We start from the raw sequence: 24,655 nt of genomic DNA, 5'->3' as shown, positions 1-24,655 counted from the left end.
TACCCAGATAAAAAGATGAGGTGTGGCCGGGTACCAAAAGGTCAATAAAGGGGACATCAGGCCCAACTGAGGACACTTTAAAGTCAGGGCACCATCGCAGAGAAAGTCTTATCTCACATCACCATCCAAAGCAGTGGCAGAAAAGAAGACAACGCTAAAGAGAAAGTGTTTAGAATAAGTTGAGAAGCCCAGCTAAGACCCAAGAGTTTGAGAATCAAGGAACTAAAATATATGTGGCTATGCAGCCCTCCCCAGAGTCACGGGGTTGGAGCCACCTGGTCCAACACGGCCAACTGTAAGGTCTTGCAGGATCCACCTTAAACGTTTTCAATGCCACAAGCCAGAAAGGCAAAACGCCATGTCGGAAAAGCCACGGAACCTTTGGGGCCAGCCGTAAAGTAACAGCAGCTGTGCCGAAAACATGGGTTTGGACAACCCTTATGGTCAGGACTAGAGAACTCGTGGTGGCCCGAGCCTTTTGCCCAGACAGGGTGTTGTGCAGCTTCACACTGCGGCCCATACTGGATTGCCGTGCACTTCTTTGCTGACAAAGCTTTGAGGTTTAATCCCACAGAGCCGGCATTAAGGGCCGAGTGTCACTCTTTAAGCCTGCCCTGCTAATCCCAGCTTCTGCGACCATGAGCAACGCAATCTGCCTTTGTTCTCACAAGCATCCAATTTTATAAGAGACCAGCTAAGCCAAGTGAATTAAGACCAAAAGTCTCTTCAAACGCATTTCTGAGCTTTGATAAATTTAAACACTTAGCATTATTTTAATGCTGGTCTTCCCTGATGTTAGTTTAGGAGTTCATAAAATTTTCAAGTCATGTGTTATTTACCCAATAGCCCTTGACTGTGTCTTCTTCATTTAACAAGTTCCTAAATACAGATATTATTTAACTGATGCCACCATTACGGTCAGGCATATAAATATTCAGGGACTTTTTAATAAGCTGAGCTGTTATCCATTAGGCCATAATGGCTGCTTGGAAACCTTCACTAGAAGCAAGCCCAAATGCTTATTATGGGCACCATTCTCCAAGACTGGGGCACTCAGAACCTGACTTCCTGCTGCTTATCAGCCTTTAAAAACCCCGTTCCATAAGCTCACAACAAAGCGGAGCTTGTAACTTGGGCCGAGAGACGGACAGGGGAATGAACGGACCCTTCCCCATAATTCGCAATACCTAGGCTTTGCACAAGCAGACAACCCAACGTGCACGACTGCGAAACAATTACGAACAACTCCATGATAGATTCCCTCTTGCTTTCCGCAGAAACATTCAAGGCCACTGTAGAAGAGCACACTTGCCTTTTCTGTCCCTAGAATAATCACACCCAAGACACCCTCCCTCAAGACGTTCTGGTGCAGAAGCACACCTCACAGTGCAGAAAACTGGTATACACAGGGCAAGATTATCATCATGTTTTGCATGCTAAAAAAGCCAAATTCTATGTAATTATGATGAGGCAATGTCTGCTACTTGGTGGTATAGAAATTAATAAATGCACTCCAGACCACCCAACAGCCAAAGCTGTCTGGGCAGTGTACAGCATTTGTGTGGAGAGACTGCAGAGGCAGAGATACCGACAGTCACTGCCACCGAGTGCAAATCCTCTACCACAAATGGCAGTTGTGCACCTGCTTGGCCAACTAAAGGATGAGAGGATGAGACGTGCCAATTCGGACACGACTGTCCGGCTAGGGCCAACAGAATGTATCTTTCCCAGCAGCAAAGAACCCACTGGAAATTTTGGCAAGCGTATGCTCACATGTATTTCAGCATAAAGGGCAGCTCAGTTTCTCTTCTGGCAAAAGTTGAGATTCTCAAGATTACAATGCATTCCAAAGACTGCACAGAAGACTCTGACTGGCAGAGGAGGGTCAGGTGCGGGTCTGCCTACCTGCAAGGGAATTGCAAGAAGTTTGAACGCCTCCCATCTCTGCCTTCAGCCATCAAGAGATGATCAAACGAAGAACTGGCAAGGGTCAAAACAATTGCCTTGCACTGCCTTCCACAAGCAAACACACTCACCTACATGGCATTCCGTGCGATACCGAAATAAACAGCTAAGACATTGTTCCTCATTTAGCCACACTGTTTCACAACCTATTCTGCTCCTTCAGATGGTTAGATTAAGTGCGCAGAAACAATCTGTTTATGAATGGAGCTTTGTTGACAGTACTGCTGCTGTTTATTTTCCTCGGATATGGTGCCTGTTTTTTACATTTGTATTATTGGGTCTTTCTTAAGGGGCTATGCATCCGTTTGAGCATTTTAGATAACAAGGAAATAAATAAGTTCTATAAATAAATATTCGGCACAATGGAGGTTGCTCTGGTGGGTCATAAAGGCAGACAAAATCCAAAGTGGTCCTGACAGGCTAGGCAGAAACAACAGAATGAAACTGTGCTGGGCAGAAACAACAGAATGAACCTCAACAGGGACAAATTTCAAATGTTGCCCCCGGAAAAAGAAACCAAATGCATCGTTTCAAGATGGGGGATCCTTTACTCAACAACACTATAAGCCAGAACTATCTCAGAGTTGCACTGGATCGTAAGTAGAACAGGAGTGAACAATGTGATGCGGCTGCAAAAAAGGCAAGGGTTGTTTTAGGCTGCGTTCACGGAAGCATCGCTTCCAAACCCCGTGAAGAACGAGATCCCCTCTGCTCCGCACAGGTGAGGCCTCATCTGAAGGAGTGCAGCCGGTTCCGGACACCATCCCGAAAGAGGCAGATTCACTAGAAACGGTTCAGAGGAGGGCAGCAAGGATGATCCGGGGACTGCGGGCGAAGCCCCGTGAGGAAGACAACTGGAAAAAGTGGGCAAGTTTACCCTTGATGAAATAAGACTGTTAAGAGATTTACTAAAGGGAGAAGAGATGGCTCGCTTCAGACACCTGAAAGGGTGGCACCTGGAAAAGAGCCTACATCTCTTCCCAACTATCCCAGAACGGAGGGGAAATAATGGCCTCAAGTTATGGGAAGCCAGATTCTGGCTGAACATCAGCAGAGGCTTCCTGACTGTTAGAGCGGTACAAGAGTGGAACCCATGGCCTAGGGAGGTGGTGGGCTCTTCCACACTGGAAGCACTCAAGATGCAGCTGGGCAGCCACCTGACCGGCTTGGAGTCCTGCACTAAAGAGGAGGTTGGACTCGATGGACCACTGGGCCCTTCCATGATTATGAGACGCTCTTCTATAAACACACACACACGAGCACAAATTGCATATCGCTTGTAAAAGCTGCATACGCCGCCCTTTGGTAGACACGGGTTTACCAAACACACACAAAGCAGCAACACCTTAGGCACATCACTCTCCCACCAAGCACTCACAAGTATCTGCAGCCCTGCCCTAAAAGAAGAGGCATGTTTTCATATCATACACTCTTGATGTTGATTTGTTCAATTATCCCCTCATAGTAACAGACAAGCCTGCTTCAAACGAGGTCCTATTAAGTTTAAGATGACAGAAATTACTTAGACATGGGGACAAGGCAGCACACCCCCCATGAGCCACGAGCTCCCTAACAACTGGTTGCTGTCTTGATTAAAACCGGATCTGCTACATTGACCCTCCTCCATCTACGCTGACCTGTTGCAACCTTCCCTGACATCAGCCTGTTATTCTCCGCGTCAGAGCACGGCCTCTGAAGCACCTCTTTACTTACCCTCAACATTCTTCAGGAAAACTGTGTATAATCAACCTCCATTGTGGTGCCTGTTGCTATACAAGTAATCACACAGACTACTGGAAACAATAACTGAGGCATTGCGTGCCAAAGGCATGGTATACTTAAGAGTTAGAAGGCATTTCGTTCCAAAGAGCCTTCTGTGGACCCAGAAGAGCTCGTGGCTCTGGGGCCAGTGGTGAAGACCCCTTTCCTGCCCAGGATTCCTGAGTAGGTGGCAGCTAACCAGCTCCAGGCACTTCTGGATGAGACGGAGTCCCTGTGGCAATTTTGGCTGGGGTTTGGGGCTAGTTCTGCCACAGAAATACTGGGGTGACGACCTATGCCAGGTGAGAAATGGGGGTGGAGTGACCGTGCCGATATTCCTGGGTATCTCTCCCGCTTTCAGTACCATCAACCACGGAAACCTTCTGGAGCAGTTCTCTGAGTTGGGAGAATACCACATTGCAGCAGCTCTGAGGTTACTGGGATGGTCAGCTCCGGGTAGCAGAGTGTCGGACTCTCCAGAATGGGATTCCTCAGTGGTTCATCCTGTCCTGCATACTATTTAATGCCTGCATGAAATTCCCGTGTGACGGCACACTGCTCCATCTTCCTCTTCAGGCTGAGACAATGACTGGGAGAGAGCCGGCAAAGGGAAGCCCAAGCCAGAAAAGACAGAGGTGCTGTCAGTGAATAGTTCCTCTGACTCACAGCCTGTTCTAGACAAGGTCGCATTCTGCATGAAGGAGCAGCTCCAAAGTTTGGGGCTGCCTTGAGGCACAGAGTGCCTTCTACCAGCTCTGGCCAGTGGGTCAGCTATTCCTCCACCTAGGCAAGGATAGGCTGGTTTCTGTACTCTGCACTCTGACAAGCTCTAGAATAGATTGCTGCAATGCGCTCCACGCAGAGCTGCCCTTGAAGACTGTCCAGAAGCTGAACTTGTGCAAAACGTGGGAACCAGACTAATAGCCAAGACCAGGAAGACCAAACACGCAGCAACAATTCCGGTCCCCTTGCACTGGTTGCCTACTTGCTTCAGAGCCGGATGCAATGCATTAGTTTTAACCTGTAAGGCACGACCTGGCCTGGAAACCTCACACTTGACAGAACACCTCCCTCAGCCACAAGCCACCCAGACCACAAGCCATCCAGAACAGCACCTGGGGCCCTCCTCCAGCCATTAGCTGCAAGGGAGGCTCGGTCGGTAGGACCAAAGCACGGGGCTTCGCAGTGGCAATCCCGTAAGTTCCCCACTGCGGGCTGCCTTGCACCAAGCCTACTTTCCTTCTGACACCAGGTTAAGACTGTCTTTTGTGCATTTAAGGCAGGAGGCATTCTGCTAGCTGTTTAATAGGTTTGAACGTATCCAGCTATGCAGATAATTAAGTCATTAGACGTGGTTTTTACATTTGGTTTTTAAATTTTGTAGTGAATTTGTATGATTTATTATCTATGTTTTATACTGGATATTACTGTATTTAATGAATCTTTCTAAACTTGCCAGAGGCTCTGGCTATTGATCAATACAGAAATAAAATATTTTGAGACAGACAAGCCAGGCAAACAAGATCTCCCCCTGCCACAGAATTCAGTCCTACCAGAGTGGAGTCTTACCAACCAACTCCTTCCCTATATTGCCAGCATCCATCCCAGACAGATTCCCTTCCAGCCAGTTATCTTAGAACAGGCAACACCAAATCATATGCACATTTTCACTGCTAATTTAGCTGTCAAAGGATATAAACCCTTGCTTTTAAAAAAGTAACTTTTACGTGTGTTCACAAGAATGTGTGATTTGTCCCCGTGAGTTACTCCAATGTTCCTGAAATTCGGCACAACGCAACCTTAAATACCAGGTGAGCCATGCAGTCAAGGATACGGCCCCCATGGTTCATGAGAACTCCTCCCTGGCCGTTGGGATCCAAAGCAGACTGCTGCTGGCGGAGAAGGACGGAGCTGTGTGGACTGGTGAAGGGTCCTTCAGGAATCCAGCCCACAGCCTGTCGGCTGCATAGATGCATCTAGGAGCAGGAGGGTGAGAAGAGCAAGGTATGTGCACAGCCCACACTGGCTTCTTCAACCAGTCTCTTCCCACATTCCAACAGAACACCCAGTTTCATCACCTTCTTTAAAAAAAAAAAAAAAAGCAGGCATTTGTATTCCAGATTGATAAGTCATTTATATAGCTTCTTGGCCAGTGAACAGGCTTCCAGAGATCTGAAATTAACTGATCAGAGGTAAGTGAAGGATTTTGAATCATTCATGTATGATGGATAAGTGTGCGCATAGTTAAAATTATATTGTTTTAAATTATGTCCTTGTTTTATGTTTCTACTTTTTATAGAGTTTTATGTAGTGTAAAATCGCATGTATTAACCTTCTGCCATCTTTGCCAGACTTCTCCTGAAAGAAGTATTTATGCTCGGATGGTCTCTCGCCAATAAAGGTAAAAACAAAAACCCAAAGGGATATATTTCCTTCTCGATAGCTCAGTAGCACTCATTAGCATTAATGGAAGTTACACATGCAGAAATGCACGGAAGGAGAAAGAATCCCCCCGGAGCGTGCATCCCACCTCTCATCCATAAGCATTTGCAAAACTCAAAGCCTAGAACATTGCACCGCTCAAGAAGGGCGAGGCACCGGGTGCAGCAGGTGAGCCAGGAGTTGGCTCAGACTCTGCTCCGAGAGCCTCGAAGTTTGGGCCCTGTGCCCAAGCTGCTTCCCACAAAGCACCCTGCCTGATCGGAGATGGAGCAGGTGGGGAGAGGCCCCAAACACTTCCTGCTTCTGAAACCTCTCTCTCCCTAACAGAAGATATATGTTATTTTAAAGCCACGAACCCTGTGAAGGCAGCCACTTTTAATTCAAGTTGAAGCTCAAGGCTCGTGTCCTGCTTGGAGGTTTTCCACAGCAGCTGGCTAAACGAGACCAGGCGAATCCGTCACAGCTCTTCTCATGAGGGGACGGACAGATATGTTCTGCTGAGACTTTTGCTCCACAGCAGGAGGCCTTCCTCCACCAAAATGGAGCAGAGGGCACGGGTGTCCTTCCAAGCACACAAAGCCTGCAACATTGGCGCACGCATGAGGCAAGCGCGTGTGACATCGCAGAATGCGATTCCGGGGCCTGCAGGTCCCTCCGCTGGGAAACGTGGGTCGCACAACGCTGTTGGGCCACTGCCGTGTTGCTCAGAGGCCAACAAACCAGCAGAGCAGTTGGCACCTCTACGGTTTTGCAGGCTAAGTAGCAAGAAGGCAGGTCAGTGGCGGGGGGTAGAGAGAGAGAGAATGATTCATTCGAGCTTTAACTTGTTGCACTCCAACAGCAGCAGCACCAAAACCGTTGCGCGAAGGGTACTTAGGAAAAGCCAGTGCTCCCCTTTGCTCACTGCCCTCTGTTTCTAGCATCCCCCACAGTTACAAAGCCAGGCCAGAGCAAGACCTCCTCTTGCACCCAATCAGCCATAACTCGGGTTTCATTCAGTGACCAAGCCAATGGTCATTCAGAGTGACCATTTAGCATCATCATCCCTCGTCCAGGAATGAACCAGCAACAGAAGTTCAGGCATCCTTATCTGCCTGGCCCAACGGAAGACAACATCCATTCCCTTTGAAGGGAGCTTATCCCCCCCCCCCCCAACCCACTCTTCTGAACCAAGGCCTTTTCTGTGGTGCCAGCACTGGAATAAGGGATTACATGGGCATTTCAAAGATCCTGAAGTCCAAGAGGCATCCCGGTTGTTTCAGAGCTTCCATATACTCAGTGATCAAGGCAAGGGAGCGACACCTCAGGCAGCCACCAGCGCAAGCGGATGCTGTGCCGCTTCTCTGCGATGAGGGGCCCTGCCAGTCCTGAGGACCTGCGCCAACACACAACACCCAGGCACAAGCTGCAGGAAAACGTGGGGGCACAGCTCTACAAAACTGCTTTTGGCTAGCTAAAAAGCAACCGGAACAAGACCGAGCAAGCCGCTTGGGAAGTAGCACCCTATATTTTTCTAATTCTGTTCTGTTGTTTTTAAGTTGACAAATATCCATCTCGAGGCAGAGCGGCATCCTGGGAACAGCTGGGAGGCAGTTTCAAGCTCAAACGAGCCCGAAGCACATGCTGGCAAGTCACCTCCGATCGCTTCTGAATGGCAGCACATGGAGATTTATGCCCAGCTATAAATTAGGACAATTATTTCTTTCCAGGTTGCTTTTTTATTCCATGCAGAAACTACAATTTATTCCCTCACACACACCTTTTAAATAAAAAGGATATCTTCCCTTTCTTTGATAATGAGTTCGTTCTGTTCCTCGAGTTGTCTGATCTTCTTCTCAAACGACTCCTGCTCGGCTTTCAGCCGTTCTTCTGTCACCTCTTTTTCCTCGCTCACCCTGAAGGATCAAAGAACACACTCACTGTCAGACAATCACGACACAGAAGTGTGCGTTCCCCCTTCTGATCAGGACCAGCCTTGGGCCTTCGGGCAGCCCCTACTCCCACGGCAGAGCCGGGGGACATACGCAGCTCCCACCGCTCTTAGTGCTCGCTTACACTGCCCCTCGTCCCCGCAAGCAACCGACGCCTCCCATCTCACCAGCCGTTGTCTCAAGGCAGGGCACAATGCAGCTGCTCTCCTGCCAGGAGGGGAACCAAGGCCGGGGAGAAAGACTTGCCCGAGGCCGAACAGTGAGCCCGATGGCCGGCGTGGCGCAGGAACGGAGGCCAGCTGAACAGGAGCTGAAGCCCATGAGCAAAACCCTCCAGCAGCACCAGCAGCTGCTGCACCGTACCATTAGCGGCCCTCTCTGGCCCCCTTCAACGGCTTTGCTCACGGATCCTTCTGCACCTGCCCAGCGGGAGGAGCGCTGAGGAACTGGGCACACCTGCACTCCTCACGCCGAGACCCCGACCGGGCCACCCTGCGACTGAGGTGATGGCCCCTCAGGTCGACCGCCCCGGGAGGCTGGAGCACCCCATCCGACAGACTCCCCATCTCTGAACCCCCCTCCTTGGATACTGCTGCTCCTCCTCGTTCCCACGGGCGGTTGACGGGTCCCCAGGTTGCCCTTAATCTCTTCCCTTGCAGGTGTCCAGGGCCCTGGACTCTCCACAAGCATCTTGGTGTCAGAGCCTGAGCCGATGAGCTGGGCCAGCCGCCCGCGTCCTCGGAATCTGAGCGGCAGTCCAGCCGGAACGGCCAGCCTCTCATGCGAGCCCCTGCACTTTGCACGCGCGACAGCAACTGAGAGATGGCAGCAACCCCCACTGACCTTTTTTTGGGGGGGGAGGGCCTGCTGCTAGTGCAAAGGCAGCAGGACGCGCACAGCTGGTGGAGGAGGAAGTGCCCAAGGCCCATGAAGACGGCCAACCCTGCTCTAGCCGTCCACACAAACGGAGCGGGCCCGGCTGACGCATCACAAAGTCTCAGGCGGGGGCTGGGAGGCAACCTCTGCAAAGAAAATAAGCCTCCCACCATACAATTGCTCACAGGTGACCAAGAAGCAGCAGAGAAAATGGATACACACGCTTTGCCAGATTATGTCAGATTTATGTCGAGGCCTATTCAAGACCTGCTGGAGATTACTGTGTACTTTAGTGCTTTATGTCTCGCGGCAGAAACGCCAAAAATGATTTCTGGATCTGTCAGGAAGAAAATCGCTAGAAGTTAAGCAAAAGCTTTCGCGCAGCTGCTCCCCTTCCACTTCTTTTCCCCGGCCTCTGCACCCCACACCCTCGGCCAGTCCGCCTCGCTCCCCGTCGCTCCTCCTGTCTCGTGTTTGATCAGGCTCCCCCAGCCTAGACCCCAGCAGCCCAAAGCCTGCGTAACGGCCACAAACTCCAGCCTGGCATCCGCGGGCAAACCTATTTGACTTTGCAAAGGCAAGTCCTCCACACTGGAGACAGGCTCTCCCCTGTTCAAAGAGTCCCAACTCGTTTCAACCGTCTCTGAATTCTGCTTTTCCATTAGGAGGAATTGGGCAATGAAGGGGAGAAGAATTCTCCTGCTTGAAAACATATAACAAAAACACTAGCTAAGAAAAAGGGAGCTGGTAAAAGTGTCGGCCCAACCATTCCCTTTTCTAGAAGACTTAACAAAATGCAGCATTCTGATTGAGTCATCAAGATATGGAATTGATTTACAAACCACTGGAGAAACAAATATTATGATCATGTCTATCCATATGTTTTCCTTTTCCTTATTAAATTATTTTAAAATATTCGGAATTTTCTACTGCAATGTGTTTTGCATTTATTACTTTTCAATCATGCATCTTTGTATGGAGCAGTCATAACTGTGTGTCATACTAATAATAAATATACCTTTTAAAATACTATTATGCGAAAGGATCTTAATAAAAAAGAGCTCCTCAAAAAGACAAAATTTATTCACAGGCATTTTATCCCAACCTCTTACAGCCGGATATTCAAAAGCCTCACAGCTCTGCAATGCTGAGCAGTTTAATACACTCCTCAGCCAAACAACATCGGAGCGGCCTTGCTGAGACGGAAGAAGAGGCCCTCGAGTCCCGTATGCCACTGGGCCACGATCGGTGGAGACAGAACGTGGGACCACATGGACCTCGCAGCCTGACCTAACAAGGCAACTGCTTTGTCCTCAGAAGCAGGACAGGCCTGGCGCCTGTTCCTGCTTCTCGGCGTGTGGCGGAGGGCTTCAAAGCCCTTGGAGCCAGGCGCTGTGTGCAGCAGGCAGGGAGGGACAGAGAGGTCAAGCGCTCCCCAGTGAATGCTTTCCCTCTCAAAGGGCTGCTTCAGACAAAGAAAACAGGAGCTGCGGCGAGTCCCGGCAGCGATCTTTGCAGCGGCCCTCTGCAGTCCATGTTCCTTGCAAAGCTGCATGCGCTTCAAGTATCAGCAGGTGCTGGAGGAGCCACAAGCACCCCTTTTCGACAACACAGCCCTAGATGGGGTAGACCTAGATGGTCAGCCCTAGATGGGGTAGCAAGCATATACTGCAGGTTAAGAGGCAAGAGGCTATAACAAGAAAGCCCAGGGGAGGTCAAGCTGCAAAGCCCTGAGCTAAGGCGAGACAGGCAGACTCAGGATGTGCACCCCAAGTGTCTCACTGAGAAGCAGGAAGCTTCCGGGACAGAGGATGAACGAAAAGCCAGGCGGGTGGGATCCACAGCCTGCAAAACACAAGGTTTGCCACTGGAGAAGTGGGCACCTCTCCTCTGACTGCGTTGCCACCCCGCACACCACCCAGACATAAACTGTGCGGACAGATTAACAACATTGTGGCAGGGTTCTGAGCTCCTGTGGCCACAGTCTCAAGCTATTTTCTTAACTAGTGTTAAGAGAGCCAGTGTGGTGCAGCGGTTAAGAGCACGGGACTGGGACTCAGACGATCTGGGTTCGAGTCCCCGCTCAGCCATGGAGCCAACTGGGTGACTCTGGGCCAGTCACAGACTCTCAGCCCAACCTACCTCACAGGGTTGTTGTTGTGGGGATGGGATGGAGGAGGAGAATGATGCAAGCTGCCTTGGGCCCTTTGTCGGAAAAAGGCAGGATATAAATCGAAAAATAATAACAACTACTACCACTGCTGCTGCTGCACTGGATGGAAGCTCTCTGGCTGCCCATATGAACCTGGAATGTGTCATTGGTACGCGACCAGTCTGCATAAGCCAGGCTTACCCTAGACTGAGGATAACCAATGCGAGCAGGCCAGCCCGGCCTAGAATTCACGAGTGAGGCTGCCCAGACTAGCCATGGCCAGCAATGCTACTGCACAAGCTACATCCACACTTGGGAGATGCCACAAGCCTCGCTTACCTCCTGGAATGCAGGCTGCTGGGACACACTCGTGCCAGATCCCGTCTGGCCAGCGCTTCCCCAAGAGGCACAAGCAGCACCACTGGGGCGACCGTGCTAGGGAAAGTCAGAGGCAGACGAGGAAGGCCAGCTGTGGGATGGACGGACTCCGCCAAGGAAACCACAGCCTTGAATTCACGAGAGCCGAGTAGCGCTGCCAAGGGCAGGCCATTTTGGGACGCTCTTAATCACAGAGTTGCCTCACGCTGGAGATGGCTTGATGACGCATAAGTATGCTCTGTGGGGCAGCCCTTGAAAAATGCCTGGAGACTTCATCTGCCCAAACTGCTGCAGAGACTATGATAAACCAGGGTCAGTTAAAGGATCCATATGACTCCCTTGGTTAAAAAAAGGGAAGCAGCAGCAGCAGCTTTACTGCGACCAGTCCATTTCTGGGCATAACTTGAAGTGCTGGCTGTGACCTGCAAAGCCCAACATGACTTGGGACCAGACTATTTGAAAACCCACATTCTCAGAAGTTTTCAGTGGCTGGGGAGCCGTGCTTTCCTCTGAAATGTGCTGTCAGAGGCATCTTCCGTGGGAACAAGGGAGAGGGCCCTTCTGGTGCCTACAGCATGGGACATCGAGAGCGCTCCATCTCTATTGCCCTTCCACCAGAAAGCAAATCTGTTTCTATTCAGAGAGGGTTTTGCTGTGTAAACTCATCTGGTGCTGGAACAGGTATTAATCTGGTGAGTGCTGCTATTTCTGTCTGTATGTTGCTTGAAATAATTATCTTTTAACTGTAACTTGATTATTTTCCTGCATTTTATTGTTAGCTGCTTTGACCACTATGCTTAGAAGAAAACCAAGATAAACATTTGACAGATAGATGATAGATTGACATTTGATTAATTGATTGATTGGGTTCAGTTGGTACCTGTTTTGCTGCTAGGAATTATGAAGGAAAATACCAGCGCTGGTTCATAGAAGAAAAAACCTTCCACCTATTCTAAATGGAGAAGAAAATTATGGCAAGTCTTAAAAGAGCGAATGAGGTGAGAAAAACTAAAGCTTAACTCCCCTATTACGCTGAAGAAGTCTTTTTAATTATATCCATTAAAATATGATTAGGTTTAAAAATAAAAGGAGAACCAAGTATAAGGGAGCGTCACGCTGATTTTACTTTTCTAAATTAATGTTCCTATTTCTTCCCTTCCAAGAAATGTCAGGTCGGAATATGCAGGCTGCCCCTGGCAGGGGCAGGTGCTGGGAATTATGTGCACCCAAGACCTAAAACAGCGACTAGGAAGTTCCGGCCGGTGGTCTAACAGGATGCCCTGAACGAAACTCACGGAGGCCTCCCCACGGACCACCTGGCCGCACCCCTTCCTCCTACCACACGCCAGAGCCTTTAACGCCTTGCCTGCCAGAAGGAGGTTTCTGCTGTGCTTTTCTGTCTTCCCCCTGGCCTTCCAGGTCCTTCTGGTCCCAACACTGCACTTCCTCTAATGACTGTGGGCATTACTGCCGCCTTTTGAAGCTACATCAGTTCAACAGTATAACCAAGTTTTACCTGTGGCTTGGACTTTAGGATGATATTCCAGCTTTTAATTCAGACTGAATGGAGGGTGAGTTGCTTTGTCATAGAGATGCATATAGTTGTCCTGAATTTTTTCAATACAATCTAATTCTGTGCAATTTACATTTTGGCCCTGCACTCTGCCTCTGGTCCCATCTACCTCCCCAAGATCAGAACCAGCGCCCAGGCTGAAGACGATCTCTTCCCTTCCTTTAAAAGAATCTTATTTTCTTTTAAAGGACTGCTTGGCTACTGGATGCATAAATATCAGTGACAACAAATGATGCTTTTATTTAAATCTGTATTTTCCAAAAGTAATTTCAATTAGCTTCTCTTTAAAAAATAGCCTGGCTTACAATAAACCGACATAAGTATATATGTTATGCTTGCACTGATCATCTCTTAAAACTGAACCAACACCTATCATTTTTAGACGCACTAGATACAAAATTCGGACTTAACAAAGCATCGTCTGCCATTATATGCATAAGTCAAGATCAGCCTCACTAGATTTCATAGTTTGGTTTGAGTACAAATTACACTTTGCACACACCAAGTTTTCATGGTTTACTGAAAATGGAAACTTCTGACAAGGGCGCCTTATGAGGGAGGAAGGGAGGAAGGAAGGACGGCTTACTAAGTGCTCCCCAGTTGTTTCTTCCTTCCTCTGGTGGCACAAACTGCCAGGCTCCTGGTGCTCAGATCCATCCAGGCCAGAACTCTTGTGGCCCAAATGCTTCCTGCCATGAACGAGTGCAACAGCAGCGGGGACCTCCATTTGTCCCCAGCTCAGTGCAATCCCACAATGGCTAATTATGACAAACATTTACCGCCTTATGCTCTGTCCAACTATCTTGTTTTTAACATATTCTAAGCTACACCCTGACTGTCCCCGCACCCACCAAAAAAAGAGGCCGGCAAGAGATAAAATAATGCCTTTCACGCTTTTGCTGAGTGTATCCTCAGCGTGCAAATACCACATTCTGCCGGCAATCCGTGCCACGGAGCTTCCAGATACACACCCACTTCCCAGCCTTCCGATCTCACATGTGCAGGAAGCCAGGGATCTTTCCAAGAAATGCCACGGACTTTGAGAAGATACAGAGAAGTGGCTACACAGTGATGTGAAAATACTGAAATTGTCTCCCTAAGAGACAGACAAAGAATGGGAAGGAAAAGAACCCCATGCAAACCCAGAAGGAAATTAAAGGTCTAGAGCAAGAATGCCTCCAAGGACATTCCTCCTGTATCCCTGCTTATAAAAAAACCAAAGGGAGCTGGGATTCCTCTCTTCTGTTCAAAATGCAGCAACCACGACAACACCAAAGCAGAAGCTGAAACCGGACAGGGATTAATAGAACGAGGAGTAGGCCAGGCCGTGGCAGTGCTGTGAGGAGCAGCAAGGGGCGTGCAGTGGTCACTGGCTGCCTCTAGACCCTGGACCTCCCTCACACACACGGCGCCATAGCCGCGAGGGACAGAAACGTGCTCTGCTGCTGCTGCCGAAAGCGTCAGCTGTCCCGCCTGGGCAGACCGCTGGGGTCCAGGAGCCCGTTTTCACCCACCATGAACTGCACATGGCGGGCCTGTCGTGAGCGGAGCCACCTGGAGCCGGGGGTCAGACTAGATGGCCCAGGAGGCCCCTCCTGACTCGCGCTGTTTCTATGTTTCTATGCAAGGCATTCCTGCCACTGCTACCGATGTGTTTATCACAGTAAAGCTGCTCCTCCCAGCTTCCACTGCGGTTTATCCCTGGGGCTTCTGCCAGGCCCACAGCCTGCTCGGGAGGCCTGAGGGGCCACATGCAGCCCACGGCCAGCAGCTCACCTGCACCCAGGCAAGGCGCAGCACAGGGAAAACTTTGCTCTCGACCGCTGCTGTTTACACCACAGAGCACAAGTCCCAGTGGCCCATCCTCCAGCAGTACAAAGGTGCAACGTTCACAGTCCCGTACGATAAGGAGGTGCTGGGGCAGGAATAAAGTGCTCCTGCCTCAGTTCCCTGACACAGCAGGGCCTGTTTGGTTGGAGCCCATCGAAGGCCTTAGGCAGGGATCATCTCCCGGGAGAGAAAGAGACAGGCGACCACTCCGTGCCCTTTGCTGTAACGGCTCGTGGCACCGGAGAATTGGCAACGCGCTTTCCGTAAACATGGACCCTTAAATTCCTGAAGAGCAATTGGAGGGAGAGCCTCAACCAAAAGCTGATGCATTATCAGACAGAGTTTATCCTCACCTTGCAAGCTCCTTAATTAAGTTTGCTATGCGCCTCTTGTCTTCAGGACATAAATCCTTTAGAGAAGCACTTTTCATTCCTCCTTTGTCAGGGACCTGAAAATTAAAATCAGCATTTTAAAAAACAATCATTAACATGGAACAAGTGTTCTGAATCTACAATAAAAGTATTTCAAGCACCATAGGCTGCATATTTAGCCCTGGATGAATTAAGAACTGAAGAAAACAGGGGGTTTTCAAATCAACCAGTGGAATAATTTCCCAAATGATGTGCTGCAAGATCCACCATTAACTTGCACATCCAAAGATAAGCTGTGTGTGGAGGCAGAGGTGCAAAGGGCTACAACACATCAAGGAAAGCATGTTTTGGGGGCCAGGGAAGGCTGCAGCCAACTCGTACATTTTAATGTTTCCATTAATGTATTAGCTGATGGGTGACACATTTGTCCTGGGGGTGAGAGGTCTCTGTGCCGCAAAGACCAGCTACTTAGAGAAGTGAACAAAAAGTCCACCCACAAATTTATCATGCAGCACAAATGCTAATATCGTATGGAGTACTAATGTTAAACAGTCTCTTTTAAAAGCAAATTGCAGCTGCAACAGCAAGAGTATGTAATGTTTTGAAGCATACAAAATATGAAAAATACAGCCTTTCGATTCAATGAGTGACGCTGAAGGTCTAACATGCTTGGACCCATATCCTTCGCAGTGATGCAAGGATTCAGCACGGCCTGCTATTAAACTGACACAGCTCGCATCTCAACAGTCTTCCCACAAAGCTCAGATCTGCTCTGCCCAAGCCAATACAATTTCAAGACTCAAAATGATCTCTGCAGCTCTAAAAGTCATCAAGAAGGTAAAGCCCCATTGCTTCTGGGGTTTCAACACTCGCACAGGCCTGCCGTATCAGCCACAGTTCGCTGTGGTGCCGGTATCACAGGAGACTGAAAATTCTTGGGTCACCAAGATAACCGATAGTACAATCAGCAAGCCCTTACAAGTGGTCTGGTCACCCTGTCTTGCAGTACATTCTCTGTCCACGAGAGGGCACCATTTGCTCTAGCTCTTGCATGCCTGTAGCTGCAGGGCCTCCCTTACTAGGACGCGCACTGTCGATGGCGAATTCGATTCTGCTATTTAATTCCCACTCTCAATTGGACTTTTGGCAACTTTCTCCACTTTAGCAACAGCTGAATATCACAGCAACGGAACAGCCGGTGACTATAATTTAGAACGTAAGAGCTGCAGCAGAACTACGCAGAAATGAAATTGTGGGGAAATAATGGCTAACACAAGAAAACGCTGCTGTTGAAGTTGGAGGAGGCTCTGTCCTAAGGGACGCACAATCTACAGCGGCACATGCTTGTCTTGTCTCCGCACCCGAACCCTCGTCCTCCTGACCCTGAGTCTAATCTATATCCACTGCACAACCACTAACCCTGCTTGTTCCCGGACATTTTGAACCCGGCAAGAGGACAGAAGAGCTTTCTCTCCCTTCAGTTTGCTTTGCACAGGACCGGGAACTGGCACGCAGGTGGGAGAGAAGGCCAGCATTCCCAAATTCTGAAAGAACCGTTCCCACCGAAGTGCAGAGGACATTCTCCTGTGCCCAACAAACCCTGTTGAGAGAGGCAGCCATGCGAGTCCCAAAGGCAGGCCGGAGGCAAGATCAGTGAGTCGTTCGTTTCATGGGCCAGCCGCTGCCAATCAAGCTGCTAAATCTGTCGGGATTTAGGGGACCCCTCTTCGGCTGGAGCAACAGTCACAGTTCAGTTCAAAGGAGAGGCCACGGTCCACCCAAAAGGTCACTATCTTCCTCCAAGCAAGCTGGCCTGGGGACATTTCCTGTGCGGGAGCTTCTCCTACCGTTCGGGTCTTCAAACACGGGGCTGGAAGCGCCATCCCTTCAGTGTTTGCCCAAGGCCTACAATACAAGGCATTTTCTCCGAACGGTTTGCAGTTTCTTTCCACTGCGGGCCTATGGCACAATTGAAAACAGATCACACAAAGAATGAACAAAGGGTCTGCATTTCGTTTACGCACCACGCACGCCTTCTCAAGAGCATGATTGGGAGATGCTGCTAGACATTATCAAGAAAACATGTCCTTCTGGGTTCAGCTACTCCTTTCAAAGAAATCTTCAAACACTAATAAAATTATTATTTTAAGCTGTCTTTGAAATGGATAGTAGCGATCAACCTGTACCGAGTGATGTTTCTCACAACCTCAGGCATGAGAGAGCTTCATTCAAACCTTTTGATTTGTGTTTAATTTAAACTAGTTTTTCACTCAAAGCACTTCAAGTTAACAGCTGCAGGTTATATCTGCTAAAACTTTCCCTGCACTTTTCAAAAGATGACAACTTGTTTCAAAGACGACAGCTCATGCCGTGTGCTCGCACCGGAAACGTTCCCGCTCCTGCAACCGTGGACAGATGCACTCACAGCTCTGCTTGCACAAATCCCGGGTCACAGAACTCAGGCCTGCAGCAGGATGAAGAGTTCCAAGCTGCTCCTTGGGATGCCTCTCCTAGTGGGCAACCTGCACGAGGCAGCAGCAACTTTTCAAAAGGACGGACAAGTAATTGAAGCGAGAGTGTGGCTTTGATCATGATCAACGCAGAAAAGCACTGTCTGAGGAACACGATGAGCCCACGTGGCCTGTTCCAAGGCATCATGGGGCGCACGCCCAACTGTACATATTAATTCAGCAACTTGGAGTAGAAATCTGGCAAGTTTGCGATGTATCCCGGAGGCCAACGCATCTCCTATTCAATGTGCAGCCACAGATCCTACTGAGGCAGCATCCGTGCTTTCCAAAGGTCAAAAAAGGCACTTGAGACAATGTTCTTCACTAGCCCTGTGGGCCACAAGTGGCTCTCGATCCACGCAAGTGTGATTCACCCTCCCCTCCCCCCCTTTCTCACATGCACACACGCACTGTAGCCACTCACACTCGGCAAGGGTTTTCTAACTTTGTCTTTAGCACTGGGCAAACGGCTGTGATCTGCACTCCTAGAAAATGTCCCGGGGTGGGGAGCTGAGCTCAGCCGTCCAGGGGCCGGAGGCAGGGAGAGGAGAACATAGGCACAATCAGCCCAGGAGCTGTGGGGCAGGAAGAACGCAAGAGGCTAAGAGCCGTGTGATGGTGAGGTGCTAGAGAGAAAACGGCAGGGGAGGGAGACAATGCAACGTGCTTGGAGATTTTGCAGCAGTCTCTTCGACGATAAGAGAAACGACACGACCCAGTCCAACGTTGTTTACCTGCCTGGCGAAGGGGTGACTAGCTGCTTAAGCCTTGCTTGGAGGGTGCTGACGGAAGACCCAGAAATGACTGGTTTATGCAACACTACCACCTGCTGTGGGTAACCAGCTGGTTGGGTTGCTAGGCTTATCCCAGAAGGCTTCACCCACAGGCGTGCTTTAACTCTTCTGTTCAGACTCGCAAAGAGCAGCACTGCACACTTCCGCAGCCCTGGAAGAGGAAGCCTCTCCTGGGCATCGTCGGGGGCGGAGGGAACCTGCTCTCAAAGCGCAGTAGGTGCCAAACCGGTTCAGCGATCCGGAGTGACTCCAAGCAGTTTTTTACTTTGCTTTCATCAGACAGCTATCGAAAGTTAAGCTGTCACGAGAAAGGAAGACTGCAAGTCTTTGGAGGTGGCAAGACTCACGCCCCTTTGTGCCAAGATTGACCACCACCAAGCAGAGGGCAGTCCCCAGGCGACACAGGCTTTAGCTGCCCAAGGGGGGGCGGAAATGCACTGTGCCCCCTTTGCTGCGGCAAGGCAGCTGGTCCAAATCTCCCGGACCAAAGGTAAATCCATTGCCCTATAAAAAAGCCAGCTGTCAAAACTCCTTTACCCTAGGAAGTCTCCAGGAAACAGCGCTCAGGAGAAAGCGCTGTGTGCACATCACCCTGAGGGCCATCAGGGAAAAAACAGCCAGCACACTTCACAGCAACAACAACACTTGTGCACATCCGGAGTGAACAAACCGCGTTCAAAACAGCTTCCGCCCACCAGTGACAGCCGCTCCAGTGGGTCGACAGGAAGGGCTGTCCTGACAGTCAAATAAGGGATAAGGGGGGAAAGGCATGCTGCGCCAGAATACGGCTCACAACCACAGTGTGTGCGCGTGGGGGGGGGGGTGGAGGGCATTCAACCCAGCTGCAGCGTCCCCCAGATACCAGCTGCAAAGACTGAGGAGGCACCACCCGTGACGGGCTCTGCCCTCTGGCAGGCTCAGCACAGGATGTTCGCAATGCAAGCGAGCCACTGCCACTGGCATGTCCCGGAGGAGCCCGGACGCTTCGGTGGACGCCTCCAGCCCTCAAACGGAGGACATCACAGACTAACATTTCCCAGGCCCCCCTTGCACGTCCACAGCCCATCATGTTCTAGTCTGAGGGAAGACACAGTCCGCTGTCCTGAACCCCCTACGGCGCATCCGTTCAGGCTTTCCTTGCAAACCGGGTTCAGAAATCAGGATTCACAAACTATGGCTTCTCTCGCACGGGGACAGGAGGCCGAGCGTCGCAAAGTGCAAGGAAGGAGGGCACACGCTGCCCCACGCATGGAGCTGTGGCTCCGGACTGCACACTCACACCACAACAGTGCGGAAGTACATCTGCACCACCTCACTCGAATCCTCAGTGGCCCTGGGCAACTGACACTCCCAAAACCTGCTCAAGACAAGTCATGCAACTCCATCATGGAGCCTGGCAGCAAAAGCAGCATCATAAAACAAGAGCCATTTTCCAAAAACAGCAAGTAGGATGCCTTCAGAAATGTCCTGCTGGTTGCTTCTCACACAACAGAGAGACCCACACAGGACTGAAGAAAAGAGGGTGGGAGAAACCCACCACGTAATACTTACTGCAGGATGACACAAAATAACCCTCATGGCTCCACAGTGCCACCCCAAATTAATACATAAAAGCAAAATCCAACCAGACTGAAGGATTAAATTCATATTTTCATTGCAGTGCCCTGGAACATGTTATCTCTTTGATATGAAGAATTAGCCCCTTAAGAAATACCATTCCATATAAAATTGCTTGTTTACCCACTCACACTCCTCAGGGCATGGCAAGAAATAAATCAATAAATTAACTGATATATCCATTCATCACCACCTTCGTGCTTTCTTCCTGGTTTACATCCCCCAATAAAACCATATCTTCATCCATGACTCAGGCATGCCAGCTCAGGTAAGCAGCATTTGGGCAAATGTTTTTTGTTACAAGCAAGCACCTCAATGCTTTCAGAACAGCTCTGTCAGACAAACCAGCCTCTGTAAGCAAGGGAAGGGAAAACGAGCCAGCTCACTGCCTTGCACTCTCTAGGTCTCCACAAAAGGATGGTCTTCGAAGAGGGAGAAAGGAAACTCACCGGCAACACTCACTCCCTCTAATCTCTGCCGTGTTGACTTCGAACCTTTGGCGAAGGCCCAATCGGAGCGCTACGTTCCCTAAGCTCAAGAGGCACCTTTATACAGCAGAGCTCCAATCCTGCATTAGTGCCATGGGAATAAAGCTGAGGGATGCCGGTGGCCCTGTGGTTTAGACTGTTGCGCCGCTGGGCTGGGCGATCGAAAGGTCGCCGGTTCGAATCCGCCCAACGGGGTGAGTTCCCGTTGCTCCGTCCCAGCTCCTGCCCACCTTGCAGTTCGAAAGCATGCAAAGGCAAGTCGAGGAAAAGGTACCACTTCGGTGGGCAGGTTGCAGCGTTCCGGGACGTAAGGCCAAGGGGAAACCTTTACCTTTAATACGGTTGAGTATATTGTCCACAGCGAAGGAATAACCTGTGGCCGTCCCGAAGGCTGGGGGAGGAATGGTTCCGCCCCCCCCCCCCCCCACGTTCGCCCGCTCTGCCACGGCTGCCTGTCCAGCTCGGGGCGAAGCAGCAGCTCTGACAACCTGTGCGGCTCAAGGCTGCCCACGCGCACGAGACACTGGGCCACGTGGAGAGGGGGCAGCTCGGCGGCAGCAGGCGTGCTGGAGGCGCGGAAAGCCCCTCGCCCGGCCCTGGCCCGGCCCGGCCCGTCCAGAGGGGGGCCGGCAGCAGACCTCGGAAAGAGCCCCCTCTGCCTCCTGGCCTGCCCTGGGATACGCAGCTTCCCCCTGCGAGATGCAGGGAAGGGGCACCGGGGGGCCGATCTCGACTGCTGGGGGAGAGCCTGGAAGTGCGACGGGGGGCAGACCCCTCGAGGGGAGGCGCGGAGCATCTGCCAGCTCACGGGAGGGGCAGGAAGAGGCGTCTCCTTGGTCCAGCCCTCTGTCTTGCCAGAGGCCTCTTGGAATGGTGTGAGGATGCAACACGGACCGTGCCACCGATTCCTGCCCGCCTGCCCAGAAGAGCTTTGCAGTCCCTCAGCGCCGGGCAGAACCTGCTCCTGCTTGGTCCGCTTTGGCCCAGGACTGACAAAGGCGTGTCTACTCACAATGGCAACACCTGAGGCCTAGACAAACAGGATTCCAGGGGCCGCAAAGCTGCCCGCTCCACCGCTCCTGCTTCGTTTCCATACCCCAAACATGCAGCGTGATTGCAGAAAGCAAGATTCAGACCTGGAAAGGCTGCAAAGCCAAAGGCAAAAGCCCCTTTCCAGCCCTCTGAGGAGGACGCCTTAAGCAGCAACACCCTTGCAGCGCCAGCCGAGATGCAGGGTCCTGTTCACGCAGAAGAAGCCCCACCAAATTTAACGGGCTTGAGCTTTAATGGGAAGGATGCAAAGGAGTGCAGCCCCTGCTCTGACTAGGTTCTGTCGCCCCTTTCACAGATTTTATAGGAACAACCATTCTGACCTGCTGTCCAGGCAAATCTGTATTTTTCAAGGCATCCATTGGGGCAGGAGTAGCAGCTGTAGGTTCCTTTGTCTTCTGTTCTGCTTTCTGACCTCTCAGCCGGTGCCTTGCTCTAAAATTCCGCTCGGTAGAAACTCCTGTAGATGGAATGGAAAGTCAGGAAAGCTCTTATACAGCACCTTCCGCACTGACCCTCACGACACAAAAGAGGACATGAGCGCAGAGGCAAAAGACACTGAGCAGCACTTTCCAAAAGTCCCTGCAACACCCACACACTAGTCGCTGGACTGGGGAACTCCAGGGGAAATACTGAGCAAACCATAAGGCTGTTCCACCTTGGACTGGTTATGCTGTTTCAAAGACAGAAGTATCAAACCTGATTTAAAGATCCCACAATAAACCAAAGATTAATAGTTTTATGGATTGCAGATCAACACTTATCTTTTGAAGGCAAAGGTTCAATAATTTCACACACAGACACACACACGCACACACACACCCCAATCCCTTTGGTGTTGTTTCATCAAGTCCGTGCTGCCATGCGCAGCTGCCGCTTGATTCAGCTTCCTGGCCGCCCGCTTTTCCACAAGATTAGGTTCCCCAGTCTCAGTCCAACAGACTCTGCAGATCAGCCTGGCAAACACTTAGTATGTCCATCTTTCTGCAAGTCCGTGGTCACAGCTTCCAAGGGCCAAGACAGAAGCTCTGTTATCAAACTGGAACAAGCCTTGTGCCACGGGAGCTGGTAACGTGAACCTGGCTTGCTGAAGGATGCAAAACATTTCTTCCTACCTCTGGCCAACTGGAAGAGGCCTCACAGCCGCCCCGTTTTTCTCCTGGAACGCAAGTCTGGCTGACCAGGGAGTCAGTCCAGGGGATCAGACCTTGGCTTGCTCACTGCAGGCCTTTGCAAGCGGCTGGTGGCGAGGCGAGATCCTGGCTCCCGGCCAAGCGCTTCCATGGGGCAACACTCTGGGCAGCTCCGTGCTCGACACTCCCGAGCCTGGTGTCTGGACGCCTCAGGCAACGACCCCAGAGAAGAACTGGCTCAGCCGGGCCCCCCGGCTGCTTCCTGGGCTGCCTCCCTTCGTTGTTCCGCAAAGAGAAACAGAGCCGGAGCCAGGAAGCAGTCCATCCACTCACTGCTGCCACTCCCAAAGGCCTCGTGGGCGTTTGATCATCCCAACTGGGTCACGGTGTTTACACACTTATTTGTTGCCTAATCCCAAACGGGCAGCTGGAAATCTTGAATTAACAAATGGGAAATGTATATGTTTTTGTCAGCTTTGCAGGGAGACCCTTGGGTGTCAGCGTGTCGAGATAGAAAAAGAATGGAAAATTTTTAAGCACTATTTCTGCTAACAGGTTGTAATCCGACCCTTTTCTTTAATTTATATTTTGCCCTAGTTCTACGGTTAAAATATCTCACCCATCTCAGTTTCTTGCCTACTGTATATGAACAATTACGTACAATATTAGATTTTTAAGGATTTTAGTCAGCTTTGTCTATTGGGCAAGCCTAGGTATTGAATACAAGAAATGAAATTCAGCAGTGGAGTTGAACCAAAGTATCAAAATGACACTCTTATATTTTGCAACTGCTCAAAGATCATACCTGGAACATACACAGGAGGCTGGCCTTCATCAGAAACTGAATGCAATTTCATTCAAGGAAAGCAAAGGGCAAAGATGATTGTTCTGTACTGTGTTTCAGAGTCTGCAGCCTTTAAAAGCCCGATGGGAAAGATTTCTTGAGTCAAAATGCAAAGTTTGGCAGCAGAACATGGAGAGAAGGCCTGCCAGGGCGGCCACCTCTGTGCGCCCACGTCCCTTTCCTCGCTCTGAACAGGAGGAGAGCCCAGCTCCAAGCTGCCATTCATCAAGTACCTTGCAACTAACTCAGCTGATGAGATAAGGAACCGCAGCTGGGTTCCAACTCCATTTTGGGGCAATCCTTTATTAGTCTAACTCAAAGATCACAAACATGCAAAAGCTTCTGAGATCCCCAAATCTTTTCATCCAGGGAGATGGCACGAGGGCGAGAAGCTGGGAAAGGCTTTGAGGAAGTGTGGCTTGGAAGAGTCGGAAGATGAAATGGACGGGAGAATGAAGCCAACGTTCAAACGGGAACCTGCCAGGTGTGACGATGTCGCATGGCAACCGAGCCCCAGCTGTTCCTCGGACCCATCTCCACCCACATCCTTTTCCACTGCCCTTCTTCATACTGGCCCTCGTGCTTCCGAGACACTATGAACAGGGGGACTCAGGCCTCACCATGTAATGCCAAGAAGCAACCTGGTGCTTCCACAGGCAGACGGTACAATCTGAGGGGCCAGGAGGGCCACCAGGTGGTAACAGCAGACCTGCATCCACGGCACGAGATTCCCACTCGTTCAGCTGATGCTTTTCTAACCCAGGGAAAGATGAAGTATAGATAACCTCGCTTCCAACAGCAAATCCTTAGTGCCCGTATGCAACCTTCCAGCAAAGCCTTGAAAGAGCAGCAGGGTACAAACATGGCACAGAAGCATCTGAACTCCTCGGGATTCTACCTGGTTTCGGGACAAGATGCAATGGGAACATCTCTTCAGTGT

The 24,655-nt window shown here is 50.5% G+C and overlaps 1 protein-coding gene across 1 annotated transcript in view; it reads right to left on the bottom strand.

Moving 5' to 3' along the window:
• The window catches only part of KIAA1328 (KIAA1328 ortholog), a 206,608-nt gene extending 182,872 nt beyond the window's left edge, over positions 1-23,736 (bottom strand). Inside the window, exons 1-4 of the mRNA XM_044431399.1 lie at positions 23,677-23,736; positions 22,062-22,198; positions 15,262-15,356; positions 7,948-8,063 (exon numbers count right to left, since the gene is read on the bottom strand). Of these exons, the coding sequence (XP_044287334.1) occupies positions 7,948-8,063; positions 15,262-15,356; positions 22,062-22,198; positions 23,677-23,728 (400 nt within the window). The 5' untranslated portion in view covers positions 23,729-23,736. The remainder of the gene's footprint in view (positions 1-7,947; positions 8,064-15,261; positions 15,357-22,061; positions 22,199-23,676) is intronic.
• Positions 23,737-24,655: the final 919 nt, after the last annotated feature.

The sequence above is a fragment of the Varanus komodoensis genome, unplaced genomic scaffold, assembly GCF_004798865.1.
Source record: "Varanus komodoensis strain SLA01 unplaced genomic scaffold, ASM479886v1 scaffold22, whole genome shotgun sequence".
Taxonomy (NCBI): domain Eukaryota; kingdom Metazoa; phylum Chordata; class Lepidosauria; order Squamata; family Varanidae; genus Varanus; species Varanus komodoensis.
Note: the sequence above shows the minus strand (reverse complement) of the source record. Positions and strands in the feature narration are given on the sequence as shown.